We start from the raw sequence: 19868 nt of genomic DNA, 5'->3' as shown, positions 1-19868 counted from the left end.
CAAATACAGGTATGGTGTCCCACACTTGTAATATTACTCCCTAGGGGAATCCCTTTATCCCTGAGATAGATAAAGATAGATCATTGAAGCTCGTCTAACTTACTTAGCCCAAGTCAATGAGGGACTCTGTCTCAAAAAACAAAGTGTATGGTACCCAAGGAATAACACCTCAGGCTGACTACTGGTGTCTACATGCATGGAAACACACATGCACACCTACACACTCACATAAAATATATTGATATTTGAACAAAACCTGCATAAAGTAAGTGAGGAAGTGAAAAAAGATGTATTGATAAAAAAGACCAAGCACAAAGAAAATGAGATATTGTGGGATATTTGTTTACACTGCATGATGTGTCTTTTAATAAAAAGCCAAACAGCCAATAGCTAGCCAGAAGGTTAGGTGGGACTTCCGGGCAGAGAGGAACTCAGAGGGTTAGATTCTAAGCACTCAAAAGACACCAGCAAGCCTGGAGCAATTCAGATGTACAGAATGGGAGAGAAGTAAAAGTCATGTGGCAGAACCTAGATTAATAGAAACAGGTTAATTTTTGTTTATAAGAGTAATTTGGAAACATGCCTAAGCTCAAGGCCAAGCTTTCATAATTAATAATAAGTCTCCATGTCATTATTTTGGGGCTGGTGGTCCCCTGGGAAAGATAAGCTACGATGAGGTAAGAGCATCCATGCACTATTTAAGAAACAGCAAGGAGTTACAATGGCTGACTGGGGGAGAGGGGGAAGTTATCATAAGATTAGAAAAGAGGAGACATGGATAAGTGAAGTCCCCAAAACATTACATCTGGTTGGCAAGAGTAGTTTCTCACTTCCCTCAGCATCCTTACTCATGCTTATTCTAATCGGATTAGGATCATGAGGACTAATATCATATCCTCACTGCTGGGTTTCTACAAGAAACTCAAGCTGCACTTCCTGACTACATACCCCATGTGTTAGAGACATCATTCACTCTGATTCTATGCTCTACTCCTTTACCCATCATCCTAGACACTTCCCAGGATCCCTTGTCATACTCAAGCCAATCAAAACTCCCCACATCTTCAGTCTCCTCTGTGAATGTTCTAACAAGAATATGAAACTCTCTAAATGACTTGGTGGAGTAATCTGGAACAGTGGTCATTTTCTAGCTTCTTGTGGTTCACTACCACTTCAAAGGTTTTTCTTTCTTTCTGTATGGAACACCAGTATCTCATGCCATAATCTTCTCTTTTTCAGTTGCAGTTATGTGACCTCAAGTCCCTAAGTAAATATTTTAATTTTCTGAATTGCAGTTTCTGCATTACTATTTCTCAAGTAATCACTCGTTTCAATATTTTATATCTTAATTCTTGAACTTAGTTATGTATACACATGTGCCCAAATTCCTTTACCATATCTTTTGATAACTAGAAAACAAAATGAATGGACCCTTTTCAGAATATTTTACTGATAATAATATAGATTTTCAGAGACCAAAATATAGATTATCAATAAAACTTATTGTAATGAAAAAAGTCACCAAAATATTTTAAATATGTCAAATATATTGTATAACAGTTAAAATATTTTCAGTGGCTCTATAATAATGACAATACTTTTATAATAATAAATAAATAATAGTTTAAAAGCAAAAAAAGTAACATGATACAATAGGAATATATTTAATTCATATTAGAATAAGAGCACTATATTGTTTCATCACTTATGTTTTGTGATTTAAGGAAACTCGTTTTTCAGTTAAGAACTAGTGTGATTTCAAAAAGACCCCTTCTGAGTTGGCAGCATGCTGTCCTAAACTCTCAGTGAACTGTACACTCAGGAGACTCAGTAAATGTCCTGTGACTAGATTCTGAGAGCTGCTAGGAAATTACCTCTAGACTGTACTGAGAAACTTTACTTCAGAACTGCACATGTCTAACAAGGTGAAAACCTGGTTAGAGCCAGAGTGTGCAAGGAAACAGACAAACTCCAGGCAGTGTACCCAACATCAAAAGGGGCAGCCCAGGGGTCTGTCTGCCATTCAGGAGGACTCCTATGGACCCAATACCATGGCCAGCATCTGTGATTTAATGTTGAAGAGCTGCTTATTGATGCCACCAACATGTCACCCGTTCCCACAAAGGATGGCCTAGAGGTGAGAACAACACTCACAGTCCAACTCCTGAACTGCCCAGAAGTATGACCAGTATCTGTGACTTGATCTGTAAATGACTGTTTGGACAGAACTAGCATCTGTGACTTGACTTTATAAAAGTCTGTCCACCATGCTGGCTCCATGGTTAAGGCACTGGCTGCTCTTCCAGAGAACCCAGGTTGGATTCCCAGAACCCATATGGTGGCTCACAACTGCCTTCAACTACATTTCCAGGGAATCTGACACCCTCTTCTAGCCTTCACAGGCACCAAGCACATACATGGTGCACAGATATACATGCAGGCAAAACACTCATATATATACATACATACATGCATACATACATGCATACGTACATGTGTAATAAAATAACTTTTAAAAATATTGCCCAAGAGTATGAGAGGCCTCTTGGAGTCTAGGAAGGAACTGAAAGATTCAAGTCTAAAACCAGTAGCCCAGGTGAGAGTATATCAGACATAATACCCACATCAGCTTTCACCACTTCATGGTAATTCCCTTTATTAAACACGCGATGCAAGGCCAGCTCTGTCCTTTGTTCTCATCCTTTCTCTCTTACTCTCTGTTTTTCTCTTTTCTTTTCTCTATTTTTTTCCTATTTCAAGTTCCTTGGATAAGTTTCCTCAAAGAACATAAACTACCTGCTTTGTGGTGCCTCTGTGTGTTAGTCTCCTACGGCCTGAGACAGTTTAAGGTTATCTGATTGCATTTTTGTGTGTTGACTTTGTTTCTGTTGTTCGTTTGTTTGTTGATCTTGTTATTTTTGAGACAGGGTTTCTCTACATATTCCTGGCTGTCCTGGAAACCATTCTGTAGATCAAGCTTGCCCCAAACTCACAGAGATCTGCCTGCCTCTGCTCCCAAATGCTGGAATTGAAGGCGTGTGCCACCACCCTCTTGCCCCTGACTGAATTTTTAATGTTTCTCTTTTCATTCTACTTTTAGCCAAAATTCACACACACATACACACACACACACACACACACACACACACACACACACACACACACACACACTTTTGTTTCACCCTTCTGTTTACTTTTCTCTGTTCTATAGTTTCTCTGTTAATTCGATATTAACCAATATTCTTAATCTCCTTTGTTCCCTTTTACTCATATCCACAAAAAAATAATACCTTCATGTACATCAGTGTTTCTTTGTTTCCTAAAGTTATTGGAGTTTAAAGGGCTTGTTTGTCATTTGACTATTTCTGTATGTTCATAGTTGACCTACTCTTTGGTAGTGACTGTTTTTCAGGCAGTATTCTATTTTCAGAGAAGTAATGGGAACTAAGCCTAGTCTCCTAAACACAAATCTAGCTCAATGCTATTATTACACAGTCCCTCTATAGCACTGCAAATACTTACAGTGAAAGAAAAGTTGGGGAAAATATCCAACAACGGATCTAATTAATCCTAACCAAGATGCATGAGCCTCAATGCAAAAGCATGAAATAATTGAAATACATGAAAATCAAAGGCAATATGACTCCTCCAAAAATAACTAAATGCACAATGATGTCCTCCAATAAGAGTAAATTTGATGAAAACCCAGACAATAGATTCCAAGGAATGAATGTAAATGTATTAAAAGAGTTCACAGTGCACAAATAAACTCTTGAAAGAATTCCAAGAAAAAACAAAGAAGGAGCTACTGAAATATATTACTCAATATAGGATAGGTCCTCAATACATATTGAAGGTGGAATTCAAGAAAAGATAAATTCTGGGGGAAAAAAGTGCCTGAGCTGGGCAGTGGTGGCGCACACCTTTAATCCCAGCACTCAGGAGGCAGAGGCAGGCAGATCTCTGTGAGTTCAAGGCCAGCCTGGTCTACAAAGCGAGTTCCAGGAAAGGCACAAAGCTACACAGAGAAACCCTGTCTCGAAAAACCAAAAAAAAAAAAAAAAAAGTGCCTGAAATATTGAAAATGAAAAATCCAATAAGTCAAATAAAAAGCTCCATGAGCAACCTCATCAATAGAATCAATCAAGGAGGAAACAGAATATCCAGGCTTAAAGACAATGTAAAGGAACTGAAACATTCAAACAATGACAAGGACAATTAATAATAAAAAACAATGGAACATTTAAGATCCATGGGACATGATGAAAAGACAATCTATGGGCATAAAAGAAGAAATTCATGCTAAATGCAGAGAAAAGTATTTTCAAGAAAATCACAGCAGAAAATGCCCCAAATCCAAGGAAGGAGGTGCTCATCCAAGTATAATAGGTATTTTGACACCAAATATACAAGACCCTAGAGGAACATCCCCATGGTCTAGTATAGTTAAAATACTAAAAATACAGAACAAAGAAAGTACATTGAAAGCTGCAAGAGAAAAACACAAAGTCACTTATAAAAGGGCAAGACCATCAACAAAAACTTTAAAAGCCATGAGGATTCAGAATGATTATTACAAGCTCTAAAAGAGAACAACTGCCATCCTAGACTATTATATCCAGCAAAACTATCTGTCATAATCAAAAGAGAAAGAAAAACTTTCCATGATAAAGGCAGGCTAAAGGAATTGATGACCACTAAACGAGATCTACAGAAAATACTTGAATCTTTCCACCTGACAAGAAAGATAAACACATCTATAAAGCCATGTGAAAGAATAAACCACATTAGAATAGAAATACACTAATAATAATATTAAATAATTAAATAATAATAAAGAAAACACACTAGAATAGGAATAGAACGATGCAAAATACAATAAAACTAACAAAATAACAGAAATTAACAAATACTTTCAGTGATAACTCTCAATATCAATAACTATCAATTCTCCAATCCAAAGCCAATACTAAAAGATTGTATTTAAAAGGGAAATTTACATATGGATATATAACACCTTGAATCCCAAATTTGCATTTGCATTAATTAAATAAAATCAATCTTGGGTCAGGAGGCAGAGCTAGCAACTAGTTGACAGAAAATAATCATACAGAGTCAGAGGCCCTCTGGAATATGGATAGAGAGACGCACAGGAAGCAGTAGGGAGGGACTGAGTGTAGTGATCTTTTTTGGCTTGGTGGAGCAGAAGAACTGCACTCTTTCTGAGTCTTGGTAAGGAGGTAAGTTCAGCTAGTTGCTCCTCAACCTCTCTGAGCTAGCAGGTTTTTAGCCCGAGCCTCTGACTACTGAGTCTTATTGATAAATAGAATGATAGAGATTTAAAGCTACATTTGGTGGCAGGGCAGGAGGCAGATTCTGCGGGATGTAAAGACTACCAGAGAAGCAAGTCAGTAACTGCTGAGCCACAATTATTGGCTGAAACAGAAGTAGATTCAGGTGCAGCTGCTGTGCCAGAGATAAAACAACAGTGAAGCTTTGTGTTTTTGTCGGATTCTTAACACTGGGAGTAGGGGGTGTCTCTGACTCTAGCCTACCCTCAGGACCCTTTTCCTCCTATTGGGTTGCCTCATTCAGTCTTGATACGAGGGTTTGTACCTAGTGTTACTGGAACTTGTTATGCCATGTTTGGTTGATATCTCTGAGGCCTGCTCTTATCTGAAGGGAAACAGGAGAAGAAATGAATCTGGGATGGGGTGGGGGTGGGGGGATGGGACTGCAGTCAGTATCTAATGTTTGAGAGAAGAATAAATAAAATAAATAAATAGAACTCTGGGATGTGATCAGGAAAGCAAGAGAAAGTAGATAAACAATAAAGACATAGACTTTCTTCAATAAAATTGTAACAGAAAATATCCCAAATCTAGAGAAAGAAATAAACATTCAAACGTAGCATTCAGACCTCAAATAGACATGATCAGAAAAAAAAAGTGTCCACAAATTTTCCTACAAAACTAAAATAATGTATCTTAAAATAAACCTAACCAAGGAATTGAAAGATCTCTATAATGAAAACTTTAAAACACTAAATACAAAAATTAAAGACATCTGAAAATAGACAGACTTCCCTTGTTCATGGATTGGAAGAATCAATATTGTGAAAATGTCATTATCACCAAAAGCAATCTATTCAATGCAATCTGCATCAAAATTATAATGGCATTGTTTACAGGAGGAAAAAAAGCAATCATAAAATTGATATAGAAGGACAAAAGGCAAGCTATAGCTCAATAGAAAGAGTAATGCTGAAGGTGTCACAACGCCCAATCTCAAATTATACTAAAGAGCCACAGTAAGTAGCAACAACAAAAATCACAGTACTGGTACAAACTAGGTCTGTAGATCAGTGAAACTGAATAGAGGACACAAAAATCAACTCTCAGGGCTAAAGCCACATGTGCCCTAGGTAGACTCCTACTGCTTAGCCATTGGAAATGCAAATGAGAACTTCTTTAAGATTTGTTCATCCCAGACAGACTGACTTCCATCCTGAAAAGTAATGCTGATAGGACATGGGCAAAAAGAAACCCTTATACACTGCGGTTAGGGTTGTAAACTTGTGTATTCCCACTAAGAAAATCAGTATGAAGGGCCCTCAAACAATGCCCAGTATAACCCAGCTATACTATTCATGAATACACTAAGTCAACATACCACAAAGATACTTGCACATCCACAATTATAGCTGCACTGTTCACAATAACCAAAAGATAAAATCAGCCTAGATGCCCATCAAGTGATGAATAGTTAAAGAAAAAGAAATTGTGGTAAATACGTACAATGGAATTTTCTGTTTAGCCATAAAGAAAAATGGAATTATGACATTTTCAAGAAAATGGATACAACTGAAAAACATTACATTAAATAAAATAAGCCACATTCAGAAATATCATATTTTCATGCAGAACCTAAATTTAAAATTACCTATGTGTACAGGTGTTTGTGTGTATGTGTGTGTGTTTGTTTATTGTCAGGAACAAGGACAGAATCTCTAATTATTGGAAAAATACAGACCCCCCCCCCATTAAAACAGGGAACTAGATCATCTTACAGTCAGGTTGCCTAGCAACAGGACATTGAGTCAGAGCCCTTGACCCTTTCACCCTGTAAACATCCTATACAAACATCCTGTTAGCTTGCCCCACCCTATGCAGATGACAGCTTCTTGCTCCTCCTACCCTGCAGGAACTATATAAACCCTCCTTGAGAAAAATAAAGTTGCACCTTGATCAGAATATTGTCTTGGTGTATTTCCTTTGTATCTCCTGTCCCTATCATTCTGTCCTTAGGGTGGTCAAGAACCCATTGAAGCCCTGCTGGCCGGGGCAGTTTATATGTGTATATATTTCCCAATTACATAGTTTTTTAATTTAAAACTTATTTAAATTCTACTGTACTTAGATTGTTGTTTTCTACTGAAGTTAAAAACAAGAGTGTGGGTCTGTTATAGTAAGAAAGAAAAATGATTGCTGAAAATAGAACTAAGACATAAAAGTGTTTGTGTTCTTTACACATAAAGTTTTAATGGAACATCTATATTAGCCTGAACAGGGTAAGAGCAGATGAGGAAGTGGAGGAGTATGATTTTATCTGAAATCACTACTATGTGCAACTGTGAACTATGTACTTACCATTTTACTATAATAGACTCAAATATGCAGCATTTAGGAGTACCCTGCACTCTTGAACCCATTTTCAAAACAAAATAGGCTTAACAACAGTCTTCATATAAATAGTAAGGAAATATTACATACACACTGGTATAAAATTTTGCTCTAAGAACTCATCATCATAAGTAGACCATAACTTACTTTAAATCTGTGTGCCCTCCCAGAGACAAATGTAGAACCTAAAGGGTAGTTAGTGTCATGGTTTCCTGAATACAATACACCTTGGAACTGTTCATGAATGATGAAGCTTTGTGATCTGAACAGGAAATTCTGAGTATAAAAGGATGCCTAAGAGGTCACTCAGTCTCTACTTCTCAATGAGTTTAAAAGGCTGTCCTGGGAAAATCACTGTAAGCATTATGGAAAACGAGGATGAAAAGTAAAAGCAGCAGAAATAAGGAATATTAGGCTATCACCTTTCTACTTAAACCACTTACCTGTATATTTTAGCGCAAGGAAAGGTATTTATATCGTGAATCTATTTTCCCATCAGAAATGTAAAGTCATATTTACTTACCAATCCAACACAGTTGCTTAAAGCCACTTTAGTTGTGCTGCGTTGATCTTGCAAGTATCCTGTGTAGTGACAGTTGTCTAAGAAATCATGTTTCCACTGGGGTCCATCTTTCCCCCAGTATTCTACTGTAAAATGTTTAGACACAAAATTTGTATTGAGAGTCAAGTTTAGGTGAAAGTGCTTGCCATAGGCTGAAAGTTTAAAAAATAATTTAGACACCGCCTGCTGTGGCTCAATAAGGTCCATACTTCGTCTCCTCCTTGAGTGCTTATCATCTTTCACAGTAAAGCTGAGAAAAGCTCCATTTTGATCAACTCTTATTGGAATAGTTAGCTGGTAGTGTTCAAGGTAAGTCAGGAATTCCTCTTTGTAGTCACAAGGCAGAGAATCCAGAAAAGCACATGGAAGAAAAGAAAATTTAACAGAACAAAGAAGTAGCAATATAAATAATGATGTCAATTAAAACTATGCATCATTATATGTGAGGTGTGGATGAAAATGTTATACAAAATGAAAGAGTAAAGGTATAAAATTGAAAGATTAAGTTTCAATTGTTTAATTCCTCAAAACGGTATTATTTAAAAAAATTATTTGTGAAGGACTACTCTTCTTTCCTAAATTTAATTTTTAACATATGGAGTTTAAAAGTTCTTCTAGAAGTATGAAAATCTTACATGAAAATGAGACAAAAAGCACATATACATTTAAAAAAAATGTTTAATTCAGATAAAGTTAGTTTTGTAAGCTTTCCAAAAACATGCGTGGAGAATCTCTACAGCTCTGAAGAAACTATCTTCAAAGAAGTAGAACATCACTAGGAATGTGAAAGGCCAGGGACACTTTAGAGGCTAATCTGACAGCTCCTCACAATGTTAAACATGAATTACCAGATCACTTAGCAATAATTCTACTCCAAGGTACATACAAAAAAGAAATAAAAACACATTTCTGGGTAAAAATTTATGTGTGAATGCTCTTATCAGGCCTGTTCATCAAAGCCCAAGGGAAGAAGTAATGCAACTGACTCCTCATCAACTGATGAAGAGACAGGCTGTGGTAAGAAAATCCTTACTTCTTATATAATAATATAATAAAAACACTATTCTCCAGCAGAAAGGAAAGCAGCGGTGATGTGTGCTGCAATTGCACATGAATTCTCTTTCACAGCAACTGCCTTCTCTCTTCTTCCTACTTCTGTGCAATAGTCAGAAGAGGCCAATCTCTAGAGTTCAAAGTGGAGAAATTGCCTAGGGATAGGGAATTTGGGAGTAACTCTTACTGGGTAGAGGTTCTTTTGTTTTGTTTTGGTTAGTCTTTTTTTAAAAACTACTAAAATGCACTAAAGTTGATTATGGTAATATTGTACAGTTCTAAAACCTACTAAAAACCATTGAGATGTATACTTTAATAGATGTGTTATTTGTATGTTATATCTCAATAAAATGTTAACAATCAAGTGTAGAAAAAATTAGAGGACTATTATTTTTCTTTTTATTTATTTTGTTATCTTTTATTTCATATGCATAAGCATTTTATCTGCATATTTGTATATACACCATGTACACATCCAGTTTCCATGGAGGCCAGAGGGCATCAGAACCAGTGAAAGTGGAGTTTCAGATAGATGTGAGCAGTCATGTGGGTGCTTGCAGTGAGCACAGATCCTCTGCAAGAGCATTGTTCTTAACCATTTAGCCTTCTCTGCAGCCCCATGATTTTCTTACTTAGATTAGTAAACCATCTCTTTCTTAGCCAAACCTTCATTCAGTTAGGTTTACCACTAGGAGAAACCAGTTATCATCCCATTGTGTAACTGCCACACATGGAGTTTACTCCATAAACATAAGGTCCAATAAAACTATAATCAGTGGAAATAATTTAAAATATGATGATTCACTTTTATAAATAAGAGTCAATTAAGTACTATGGTTTTGTTGATCAACATTCAGAGGTATACTCTTCACACACAGACTTCCAGTCTGTAACACCTTCAGCAGCAGCAAAAAAATTGTTTGTTACTGGGTATTCATGGGAGGAAAATCCAAAAGGTTTGGTTTTCAATAACTCTATGAGGAATGGACTGGTCCATGAACTACAATATGACATTTCCTCCTGGGACTTTCTTTATTGAGGTCATTTCTATGATATAAAGTTCAATTGTCTAAATTAAAATTGTAAGAATGAGAATCCTTATGATATTTTGTTGTTATTTTTGTATTTTAAATGAAGGGTTCACGTTTAAAGAGGTCTGTATCAAAGTTTATCTGGTTTCTTCGTCTTCTACAACATAAACGTTTGGTTTCTGTCGGAAAATGACCCTGGCTCCAAACCCTAGCCAGGAATGAGCCTATTAAAATGTAGAAGATAAGAAAAGCAGCAGCTTAGAGTGCATCATTTTCTAAGACCAGTCAACTCTAAGACCCACTCAAGAATTAGCTCCAAGGGACAACTTAAACATCCTCTTAGCACCTTTGTTTCTGTCCATCTGACTAATATTCCCAAGAAACCATTTACCAAACTATAGAGAGAGAGTTTTCATTTTGTGATAATTTCTATCAAATTTCAAAATCAGATATCCTACCTTGAGAACTGTAGGAAAGTCTGTGGTCACTATAAAATTCCGAAGAAGCCATGATGAGGCTCAAAATCCAAGTCAACGTTTTCCACGAAATTTCCATAATTTGGAAAACTGAATGATATTTTGGAGGGCTACCTATGAGCTAGAGAGTCAATATCATACCAATATCGAAGCATAACAAATTTAATTCCTTAAATCTTCTTGCAAATGAGTTGTTAGATGCTTCACTGTTTAACAGGTATTTTTTCCCAACATCTTGTACTTTCTTCTATGTCTGGATTCATTTTCTTGATCCAAAACGAAGAGAATAATGATGATAAAATTTTTCATAAGCAAAGCTCAGAGTGATGGGTCACTTCAGTATGGCCATTCTTTAACCTAGAGGGGAAAAAGTGAGTCAACTGAAAAAATATCATGAATGGACATATTTACTACAGATTAATGAATATTTGCCAAAGGACATAAATTCAAAAGAATTTAATATAGTTAAATACATAATCAGAAACCTAAGTAGCTAGTAGGATAATTTTACAACTACTAAATAATTAAATAAATAACCTTGGAGCTTGAGATTACAGAAGAGTTGTTGAGCTTGCACAATATTTTAGGAATCAAGAAAACAAGAAGAGGAGAGAGGAGGAGGAAGAGGGCGTGGGAAGGAATCTGAAGAGGAGACTAATAACTCTTTTAAAAATAATGAAACTCTGAAGATAACAATGGATATTCATGGTGTGCCAATCTCCTTTTAGTAAGATAAAAACGCAGAGAAACTGCATAATCTAAGTCCATCGTATGCACTGAACGAACGGTATGTGATTTCATTCCTCAACAAAATGTTTTAAACCCATTCATATCTGTAGTGGGTAGCAAAAATGGTCTGTCAGATACTCTAGGCCTGTAGCCAATTTGAATGCACCAACAATGCTGAGAAACATTAGGTGACTGTCCAGGCTGCCAGCTGTCTCTGTCTACTCTTGCAAGATTCCCGAAAGTTGCTTGCATTCATCTTCCATTTCTCAGGTACCGTTATATTCCTTCTCAGGTCTTTGATGGGATTGAAGACTAGCAGTTATAGTTACAACTTAGTATATATATACATATATATATATAATATCTTAGATAGAACATATTAAGTATTAGATTCAGGTTCTTAGGATAGGACACCTTTTGGAATGATCTTTGTAACATGCCATTTACCAATGCTCTAGACGTCTCTGGATTTCAGTATGTGTTTCTTGCTTGATATTGTTTGCATTGATTGTAGTTCCATCTTATCTAGGTCATTATCCCTCATTACTCCTGGACAATATTTGATAACCATTCCTTTGTATATAGTTTTGTATTAAGTTAGAACCTTCTTATTTAGACAAAAGGGGGAGATGTAGTGGGTAGCCATTCCAGCTTTGATCTGGAAGTTCCAACCCCCACTGAGGCTTCGGTAACTGTCACGCCTACAAGACGGGGCCAAGAGAGGGCCCTGAAGACCCAAGATCCGGATGCGCTGCTCTCTCTTGGTTCCTGGACCCTGGACGCTAGAGGTAGACCAAGCAGTGTTCTCCAGAGAACACCGCCGGACTGCGCTACGTCTTCCCCAGACCCTGCAACCTACCTATCCCTTCATTTGTAAGTTATGCCACTAAATAAACCTCCCTTTTAACTACGTGGAGTGGCCTTAATAATTTCACCAATACATATCCAAGACTGGTGTGCTACTTCATGGGGTACCTGTGTTTTGTTCTGACAAAGTAGATCCATAAACACACAGTGAGATTTATCAACTGTGTATGAACACTTAGATAGTATCACAACCTAAACTTCTAAAAAATTGAACTGATTTATGGTAGAAAAGAATTTATCTAGAAGTCTTACATGACTTCTTAGGAAACTCAAATAAAGTAATTTCAACTCTGTATAATGTACTTGAAAAGATGTCTTTACAACCTTATTCCAAATATCACAACAGTTCTCAAGTCCTATCTCACATGTCTTACCTCTGACCAATAACCTCACTCAGAATACATAATTCAAAATATTTACATATGTGGCCACCTGGTTTCCCAACAGATAACACATCAGAAGAAAAAAATAACTAAAGGATTAAAAAGTAGCTCACTAACAGCAAAACAGTAACTAAAAAAAACAAAAAGTTCAAATGTAATTTTAGAACCCCGAAGTAATACAGCTTGGGATAAAGGTAAACCATCCTTACGTAGTTTAACAGTTCCTATTGTGTACACAACTGTGCCATAGTTCACTATCTGATTTTGGTAATATTATGTCTGACTTTGTAATGAAAGTTAAATCACTTCCGTAAGATATATTAGTACAAATAAGATAAAGAAAAATGTAGAAGATATTTGAAAAAATGTTATCTCAAATTCCTAACATACATAGTAGTCACATAATAAACATTTGCCATATTTGTTGGCTTAAAAATAAATGAATAAATGAATCAATAGTAGATGAAATATAATCAGGCATATACAGGGGTAACTGGAAAATTAAGCTAGAAATAGTGGTTATCATAACTACATAAAATGCCTCACATTCATCTCTACAGACATGACCAAACTGCTGACCTTTGGAAAGTTGGTTCACTAATCAAGAAATATTTTCTCACCATGTTTAAAAATGACATTTAACAACAGCATAATACAGAAAAGATTAAACACAATCCTTGCCCTTGATGAGGAATTCATAATCTAAATAACAGAAAATTTCAATATAGAAGTATGTTTCAGTGATCAGATGAAGGAAATAACCCCTAAGTCAGTGAAGACAGGTTACGGAAAGCCAGAGCAAAACAGTATCCCAGGTAGCTTTTGGGAATGAGTGGAATTTCACAAGTCAGACTGTTGGATATAATCATTACTTATATAAGGAATTTCACTCCAAAAGTCCTAGATGGCAAGCAGGTGGAGATGGTGGGAATAGGCACTAGCATTAGTAATTGTAGAAATAGTACATTTGGTTCCTGTGAAGAAGCCTAATTAGTAATATATAGAAAAGTAGTTTAAGGTCAAACTAAAAATAAAATATTTAAAATACAGATTTAATCTTCACTCACAAAATAATAGCACCCCTGTGGTAAGGCAGACTCAGTGATCCTGCCTCTTAACATCCACACTCTTTTGTCATTCTCATCCCTTGAATAATTTAATTCTAGTCAAGAAAAATATCTCAATATTGAGAGCATGCCATTTCCATGATTCGATTACAAAAGATCTTGGCTTACAACTTGGTACCAGACTTTGTTTCATTGGCTTACATGAAGCAACTTAATACTTAGATGCTCACAAAAAGGAAATTAGAGGAACCTCCACATAGTACTGGCAAGAAACTGGAGCCTCATCCAATAGCAAGTTATTGAATCCTGCTCTAGAATCCATCAACTTAGAAGTCCATTCTTCCTCAGTGAGGGTTCCTGGAGAGAACTCAGTCTTTGCCAACACTTTGATTATAATGTCATCAGAAGGGCATAGTCACAGCTGGACTCACAGAAACTGGCATAGCAAATGTGTGCTAAATTAGTTACTCTGTGGTAATTTGTTATGCAGCAATTGATAAGTAATACAGCCACCAATTATCACTTGAAGAAGTTGGCATTCACAGAGATCAGGTGAGTCTAGATCTAGCAAGTGAGTCCACATTCATACACATGGCTATCTGCCTCAAAATTCTAAGTTTTGTGTATTATATCACACTTCTAGCTTGAAGTACTCTTTTGAATATTCAGGAGTAGTTCTCTACAACTGTGCAGTACAATATGTTCGCAAATGGAATCCATTAGCATGAACAGTTTTTTTTTTTTAAAGCAACTGGACACAGTTGTTTTATGTCACAACTTTTATTCCTGTTTAGGCAAGACAAAAACTTTATATTCTCAAGTTTAAAATCTGTAAAAACACTAAATGCCACTATTGTTCAATCATAATAAAGAAAAGAATCCAGAGTCTTGGTTTGCAACCTTCTCAGACATGGTTCTCTACTCCAGACTGAACCATGGAATATCAATGCATGATTACTGCTTCATGAACAGCACTCATCCTTAGTGTTTTCAAATCACTAGAATGTTTTCAGTAATAACATCTGACATCAAATGGGTCCTCCACTTCCTTTAATTGTAATCTTCTTTTAAGGAGGAATTTACAATTAGCACATTTGAGTTCATTTTCTAGCAGTCTTGAGGGATTTGTATTAGATCATCCACACCTTCCCTTTGTTTTCTTGGACACCGAAACTAATGGCAAACTTACAATACAATGGGCTTGATTTAGAAAACAATTTTCCCCCTTGATCTTCAGTTTTGTAACTTCACTCCAACCCTTCCTAACACTAATCTATAAACATCTAAGTTGACTAAGCCAGGAGCATTAATAGGAAAAATAAGTAAACTAAAGTAACTTATTCCCTAAGAAGGGCATTGGTACTTCATAGAAAGAACAGGAGCTCCAGAATTAAACAGACTGGAGTTGCGGTCTTGTTCATCACTAGATACAGTATCTGGTACATGGGCACTCAATAAGTTAGATAGATGCCTTTCTCCTTCCCTCCTCATCTTTTAAACCTCCTATGCTCAGAGAACAAACTTGACACTGTATTGGTGCTCAGTTGGCCAGAGCTCAATTAAATTATAAGCAGCATATCTAAATCACTCTTAGTCACTCACACAGTACAAGTGAATTGTGTTAAACCACTTTCTGACACCTGCTGGGAAAGTTAATCTAAATGCCAGAATAAAGTATGTGTAGAAAAAAATAGTTTCCAAAGTTCAACTAACACTAAAATGCTAGATAATTGCTCAGAAATCACAATGCATTAATAAACCTTTCAAGTTGCATAAGAACAGCAGTATTATTATGTTGTGAGAAACACAAAGGCTGGCTACTCCTAGTTTGACTTCAAGTTACAAAACCTCCCTGGACCTGTTTTCTCAACTATAAAATTGAGACTTTTTGAGAGAATAAATTAGATTGAACCTGATAGCATGTCTATGTGCTTCACTGGAGTGACTAAATAAACGTTATCCCTCCCCTCCTACTATGTATTACTTTTCAAAGCTTTTCCTACAAAAAAAAAATTCATATTCCTCCTTCCCTGAAAAATGTGGGATAGTAGGATATCATAGAGCCAATATGGAAGCTGTCTTCTCTTTAAGGCAGAGTGAAGAACCTAGGCTATGATAATTATACCTATAACTTTTAAATTTGAAAATACAAGCAAAATGTCCAGTTCACTTTGACTTTTGTATATGATTTTTATTCATAGTATAAATGCCCCAGCAGGCAAAGTTAAAGAATAATTTAACTGCTTCCATGGATCAAAACTACACTAGTTATGTTGAAGAAATAAGACCAGACAACTTGTACACAGCGATCCCCTCAGTAGTCTGCCCTAGTTGAAGCCTGTTACTTGATTGTTCTTTATGGTTTGACGGCCCACTCAAGTGATGTAGAAGTAGCTAAGTAGTAATTTCCTCTCACTAGCTATTATTATGAAGCTAGAGAACATGGTTAACATCTTTCTCAACTTTTTTCATCTATCTTCATTTGGTTATTTATTTTAAAGCTGATTTGGTCTCCATGGAAAAGGAACAAAATCCTAAGTCCATCAGGTCCTTTAAATTTTATACATCAAAAACTTTTCATTTCATTTTCCAGTCTTTTTCTCTCAACAAATATTTGTTAACAACTGTATGCTAAAGACACAATTTGGTTCCAAGTATAAAGGATTTTGGTTATTTACAAATGTTGTAAGATTAGTCACCAAAAAAGTATAATTAAATACACAATTTACACAAAACTTATCTATTCAGAAAAGCAAAAATCCAAAACAAAATTTCCCAAAATAAAGCCCTTAATTACATAATTCTCCTAATGCTACCTGTTTTATAACATTTTTTTCCTTTAAAAAATGCTTTTTCTCTCTTGATATTAGTGTAAAATATTGATAACCAACTTTGTTTTTGTTTTTTAACTGTGACAAATTACCTACCTCTTCATTTTTCTCTCCCTTCCCACAAATTCCAAATATGCTACTAACTTTCCTTAATATGAGAATTCAATTCATCTGTCACTAAGATCACAAACAGCAGGATTTGGCACAGAGACCCACCCTAAGCCACTCATGGCTACTTTGGGTTGCTAGGGAAGTGAAGAGGAAGCAGTAAGAACGGACAAGAATAGAGATGCATTTGCAGGTTATAGACCAAACTCAAAGTTATTTACAATATTTCAGTCTTAATGATTAGAAGATTCTCCTCTGCGAAATCACAAAAATATTAATACAACCACACAGAATAATCTGCTGCCATTTGTGGCAAATAAATGATTTGCTGATTTGTTTTAAATCAACTTATACACTTTAATATAGTATTTTTCAAAAAAGATCACTAATGCTCACATTTAAGCACCAAATTAATATAAACAAGACTGCACTACCACTTTGGTGAAAATAATTATCTCCAAAATTAATTTTCTTAGTTGCCTCCAAATGCACCAGTTTTACATTTACATTTGAATTTACATTTCTTTCCCTGTCATGAATTTTAAGGACTTCTAATTCACCACTAATTGTTTCAGTCTAATCAATATAAGCTTAAAAGAAAAGAGGAAAAAATAGTTAAAAAAAAAAAAAAAAACTCTGAACATAAGAGAGTAAATTGAAACTTATATTCAGTGTATTTTTTAAAAGTTCCAAGTAATGGTTTGTCGTCGCCTCCCCCCTCCCGCCCCGCCCCCGGCTTTGCACACCCTCACCACCCCCCTTCCCTTCCACTTCATCCAGACAGAGGGTAACAGTCTGAGCTGCCCTGGTTGAGTTGATCCTAAAGTTAACATTCAGCAGCCCGTTTCCAGACAGCAGCGCTAAATCTATTTGGATAAAACGCGTGTGACCCAGACAGTTGGCATTTGGCCCAAACGCGTTGCACCAGCGCCTCAAATAAAAACAAGAGTAAGAAACTTACTCTCTTGTTCCCTCTCAGTGTGCTTTCTTACTCTGACTTGCTTTCTTTGCCTCTAGCACGAGTGGAAAACTTATCAAAGACAGAAATTATAGCACAAATTGTCAGAAAGATTTTCCAATACTTTCTCCAGCACTCTTGTTCTCTCTCCCCAATCCCTAAATTTTAGTCTCATGTATCACATATACAGACATACCCTGATAAACAAGACTCCAGAGGGTTGAGTCTAGCATGGCCCAAGTGAGCAAAAGTAAATAAAAACCACACGCTTTCATCTCTGATTAGCCTATTAAGAGCTTAGCATATCCTAGAGCATCAGTGCTACATACAGGCAGCACACTTCTGCTGGCCTGAGAGCACAGACATGAAATATGCACTTGTCTGAATGCTAAAGACACTGACATGAAACGGATTTGCAGAAGGCAATTGCATAAATCTGGAAATCGATTAAAAACACGCATCATCTTTACTTTCTCCACCACTATCCGGTGATTAGTTAAAAGACGACGATGATCATAATCAAGTCTACCTCACACAACATGTAAATTCATACAACGAGCGAGTATTTTTCACATCATAAAATACCTGTAAGCCCCGGAATTCTACATCCGCGAGAAGTCTAGAGTTTAAAAGATTTGTCTGTAAAATGAGTTCAGTCAAACTCACTCTTTGCCATAAAGCACACGCACGCGCGCGCACACACACACACACACACACACACACACACAGAGAGAGAGAGAGAGAGAGAGAGAGAGAGAGAGAGAGAGAGAGAGAGAGAGAGAGAGAGAGAGAGAGAGACTGAGTTCTAAGCGTTATTCGTAAGACAAGCAAAGCACAAGGGTTTTTTTTTTTAAGGTTTCATTGAATATTGTGAAGTCTTCCTTACCGTTTTCATCTTCAAATTCTGATAAAAAGTAAATTTCAAACAATAGAGATTGCACTGGACGACTCACGTACTCCCTCCTCTCTCTCTCTTTTCTTTTTGCCCCCCTTTGGAAAGCCACACCAGCCAGTTATTCTGCAGCCAGAATAAAACCCTATAGTCTCGCTAACCAGAGCTTTAGAGAACTGACTGCCGATTTGGCAGTTAAAAAAAAAAAAAATTAAGAAAAAAAAAATGCTTTCAATACATCCAAGGCTATCAACCTAAGACGTGCTTTGCAAACCCCCTACTCTCTCCCTCCCCCCGCCCACCCCCCTAAAAAAAAGGAAAGGAAAAAAAAGAAAGAAAAGAAGAAGGGAAAGGCTTATTGGGGGTGGAAGTGGTGCCCTCTCTTCCTGGACAGCTTAGTGCCTTTGCTATGCAAATAACATGTGCAGAGCATCAAAAGGTATCAGGAGAGAGAAGACCAGAGGAGCAGGAAGGGCAGGAAAAGTTTTGTTGAAGTAGCCCTCGAGCTCACTGCCGGCCCCCAGCCAACTTCAATTGCAGCAGAAGAAAATTTTGGCAGCTTTCCTCAGAGGCAGAACAAACTGACGTCAGTCTGCAGATGTGCCTGGGCTGCGTCGGGTGCGCATGTGTCCTGGGTCGTCACGTGGAGGGGGAGGGGAAGTAGAGGTACAATCGGGGTATCCAACTACCAGCCATTCAGAAGGGCTTAGACAATGTCAACTTTTCCGCCCTGTGAATGAGAGAAACTCTGGCCCCCTAACCTCTCTCCCCTAGCCCACCCCGCCTCCTTCCTCCTCCTTTAACCTCTTTCAGAGTCTTGTCGGCTTTGTTAGTAGTTCCTTGGAAAAGGGAAGGAGGGGTAGAGAGCTTGGGTGACTTTAGATATACTAATGTCACTGTTAGAATTTTCGGTGTCATTCTCTGTTTTTAAAATCTGTACAATAAAAGCATTTAGAAGTTGCTCATAAAACCTGTCATGTAAGGAGTCAGATCAGTGGGGCAGGCAAATTTCAAGACTTGAAAGCAACGTGTGTACAAAACGCCTGTGCTGAATGCATACTTCAACAAGTGAGGTTTCCACCAAAAGAATGAAAGCTAAACATAAACTGAGACCTGCACAGTTTCCATGTGATTATCGACTTCAGGTTATGTGGAGCTTTAAAAGGAAAAGGGGGTGGGGGGGTGGGGGTTGCATTATTTCCAGATGAGAGACTGGATGGCGTTTTAAG

General features: G+C 36.8%; 1 protein-coding gene across 3 annotated transcripts in view; it reads right to left on the bottom strand.

Annotated features, from left to right (window-relative positions):
- The window catches only part of Adamts6 (ADAM metallopeptidase with thrombospondin type 1 motif 6), a 229766-nt gene extending 210851 nt beyond the window's left edge, over window positions 1-18915 (bottom strand). The window contains exons 1-3 of one of the 3 annotated variants that reach the window (XR_008219495.1): window positions 18634-18915; window positions 10787-11161; window positions 8206-8570 (exon numbers count right to left, since the gene is read on the bottom strand). Coding sequence is in view for 2 of the 3 variants with exons in the window: in XM_052743224.1 (XP_052599184.1) it covers window positions 8206-8570; window positions 10787-10883 (462 nt within the window). In the remaining variant the exon portion in view is untranslated. Of the gene's footprint in view, window positions 1-8205; window positions 8571-10786; window positions 11162-18332; window positions 18433-18633 lie in introns of those variants that run through there. The other 2 variants (XM_052743224.1, XM_052743225.1) reach the window with 2 other exon arrangements.
- Between the last annotated feature and the right edge of the window lie 953 nt (window positions 18916-19868).

The sequence above is a fragment of the Peromyscus californicus genome, unplaced genomic scaffold, assembly GCF_007827085.1.
Source record: "Peromyscus californicus insignis strain IS unplaced genomic scaffold, ASM782708v3 Scaffold_18__1_contigs__length_77618521, whole genome shotgun sequence".
NCBI lineage: Eukaryota > Metazoa > Chordata > Mammalia > Rodentia > Cricetidae > Peromyscus > Peromyscus californicus.
This window is presented reverse-complemented; position numbering and strand designations above follow the sequence as displayed.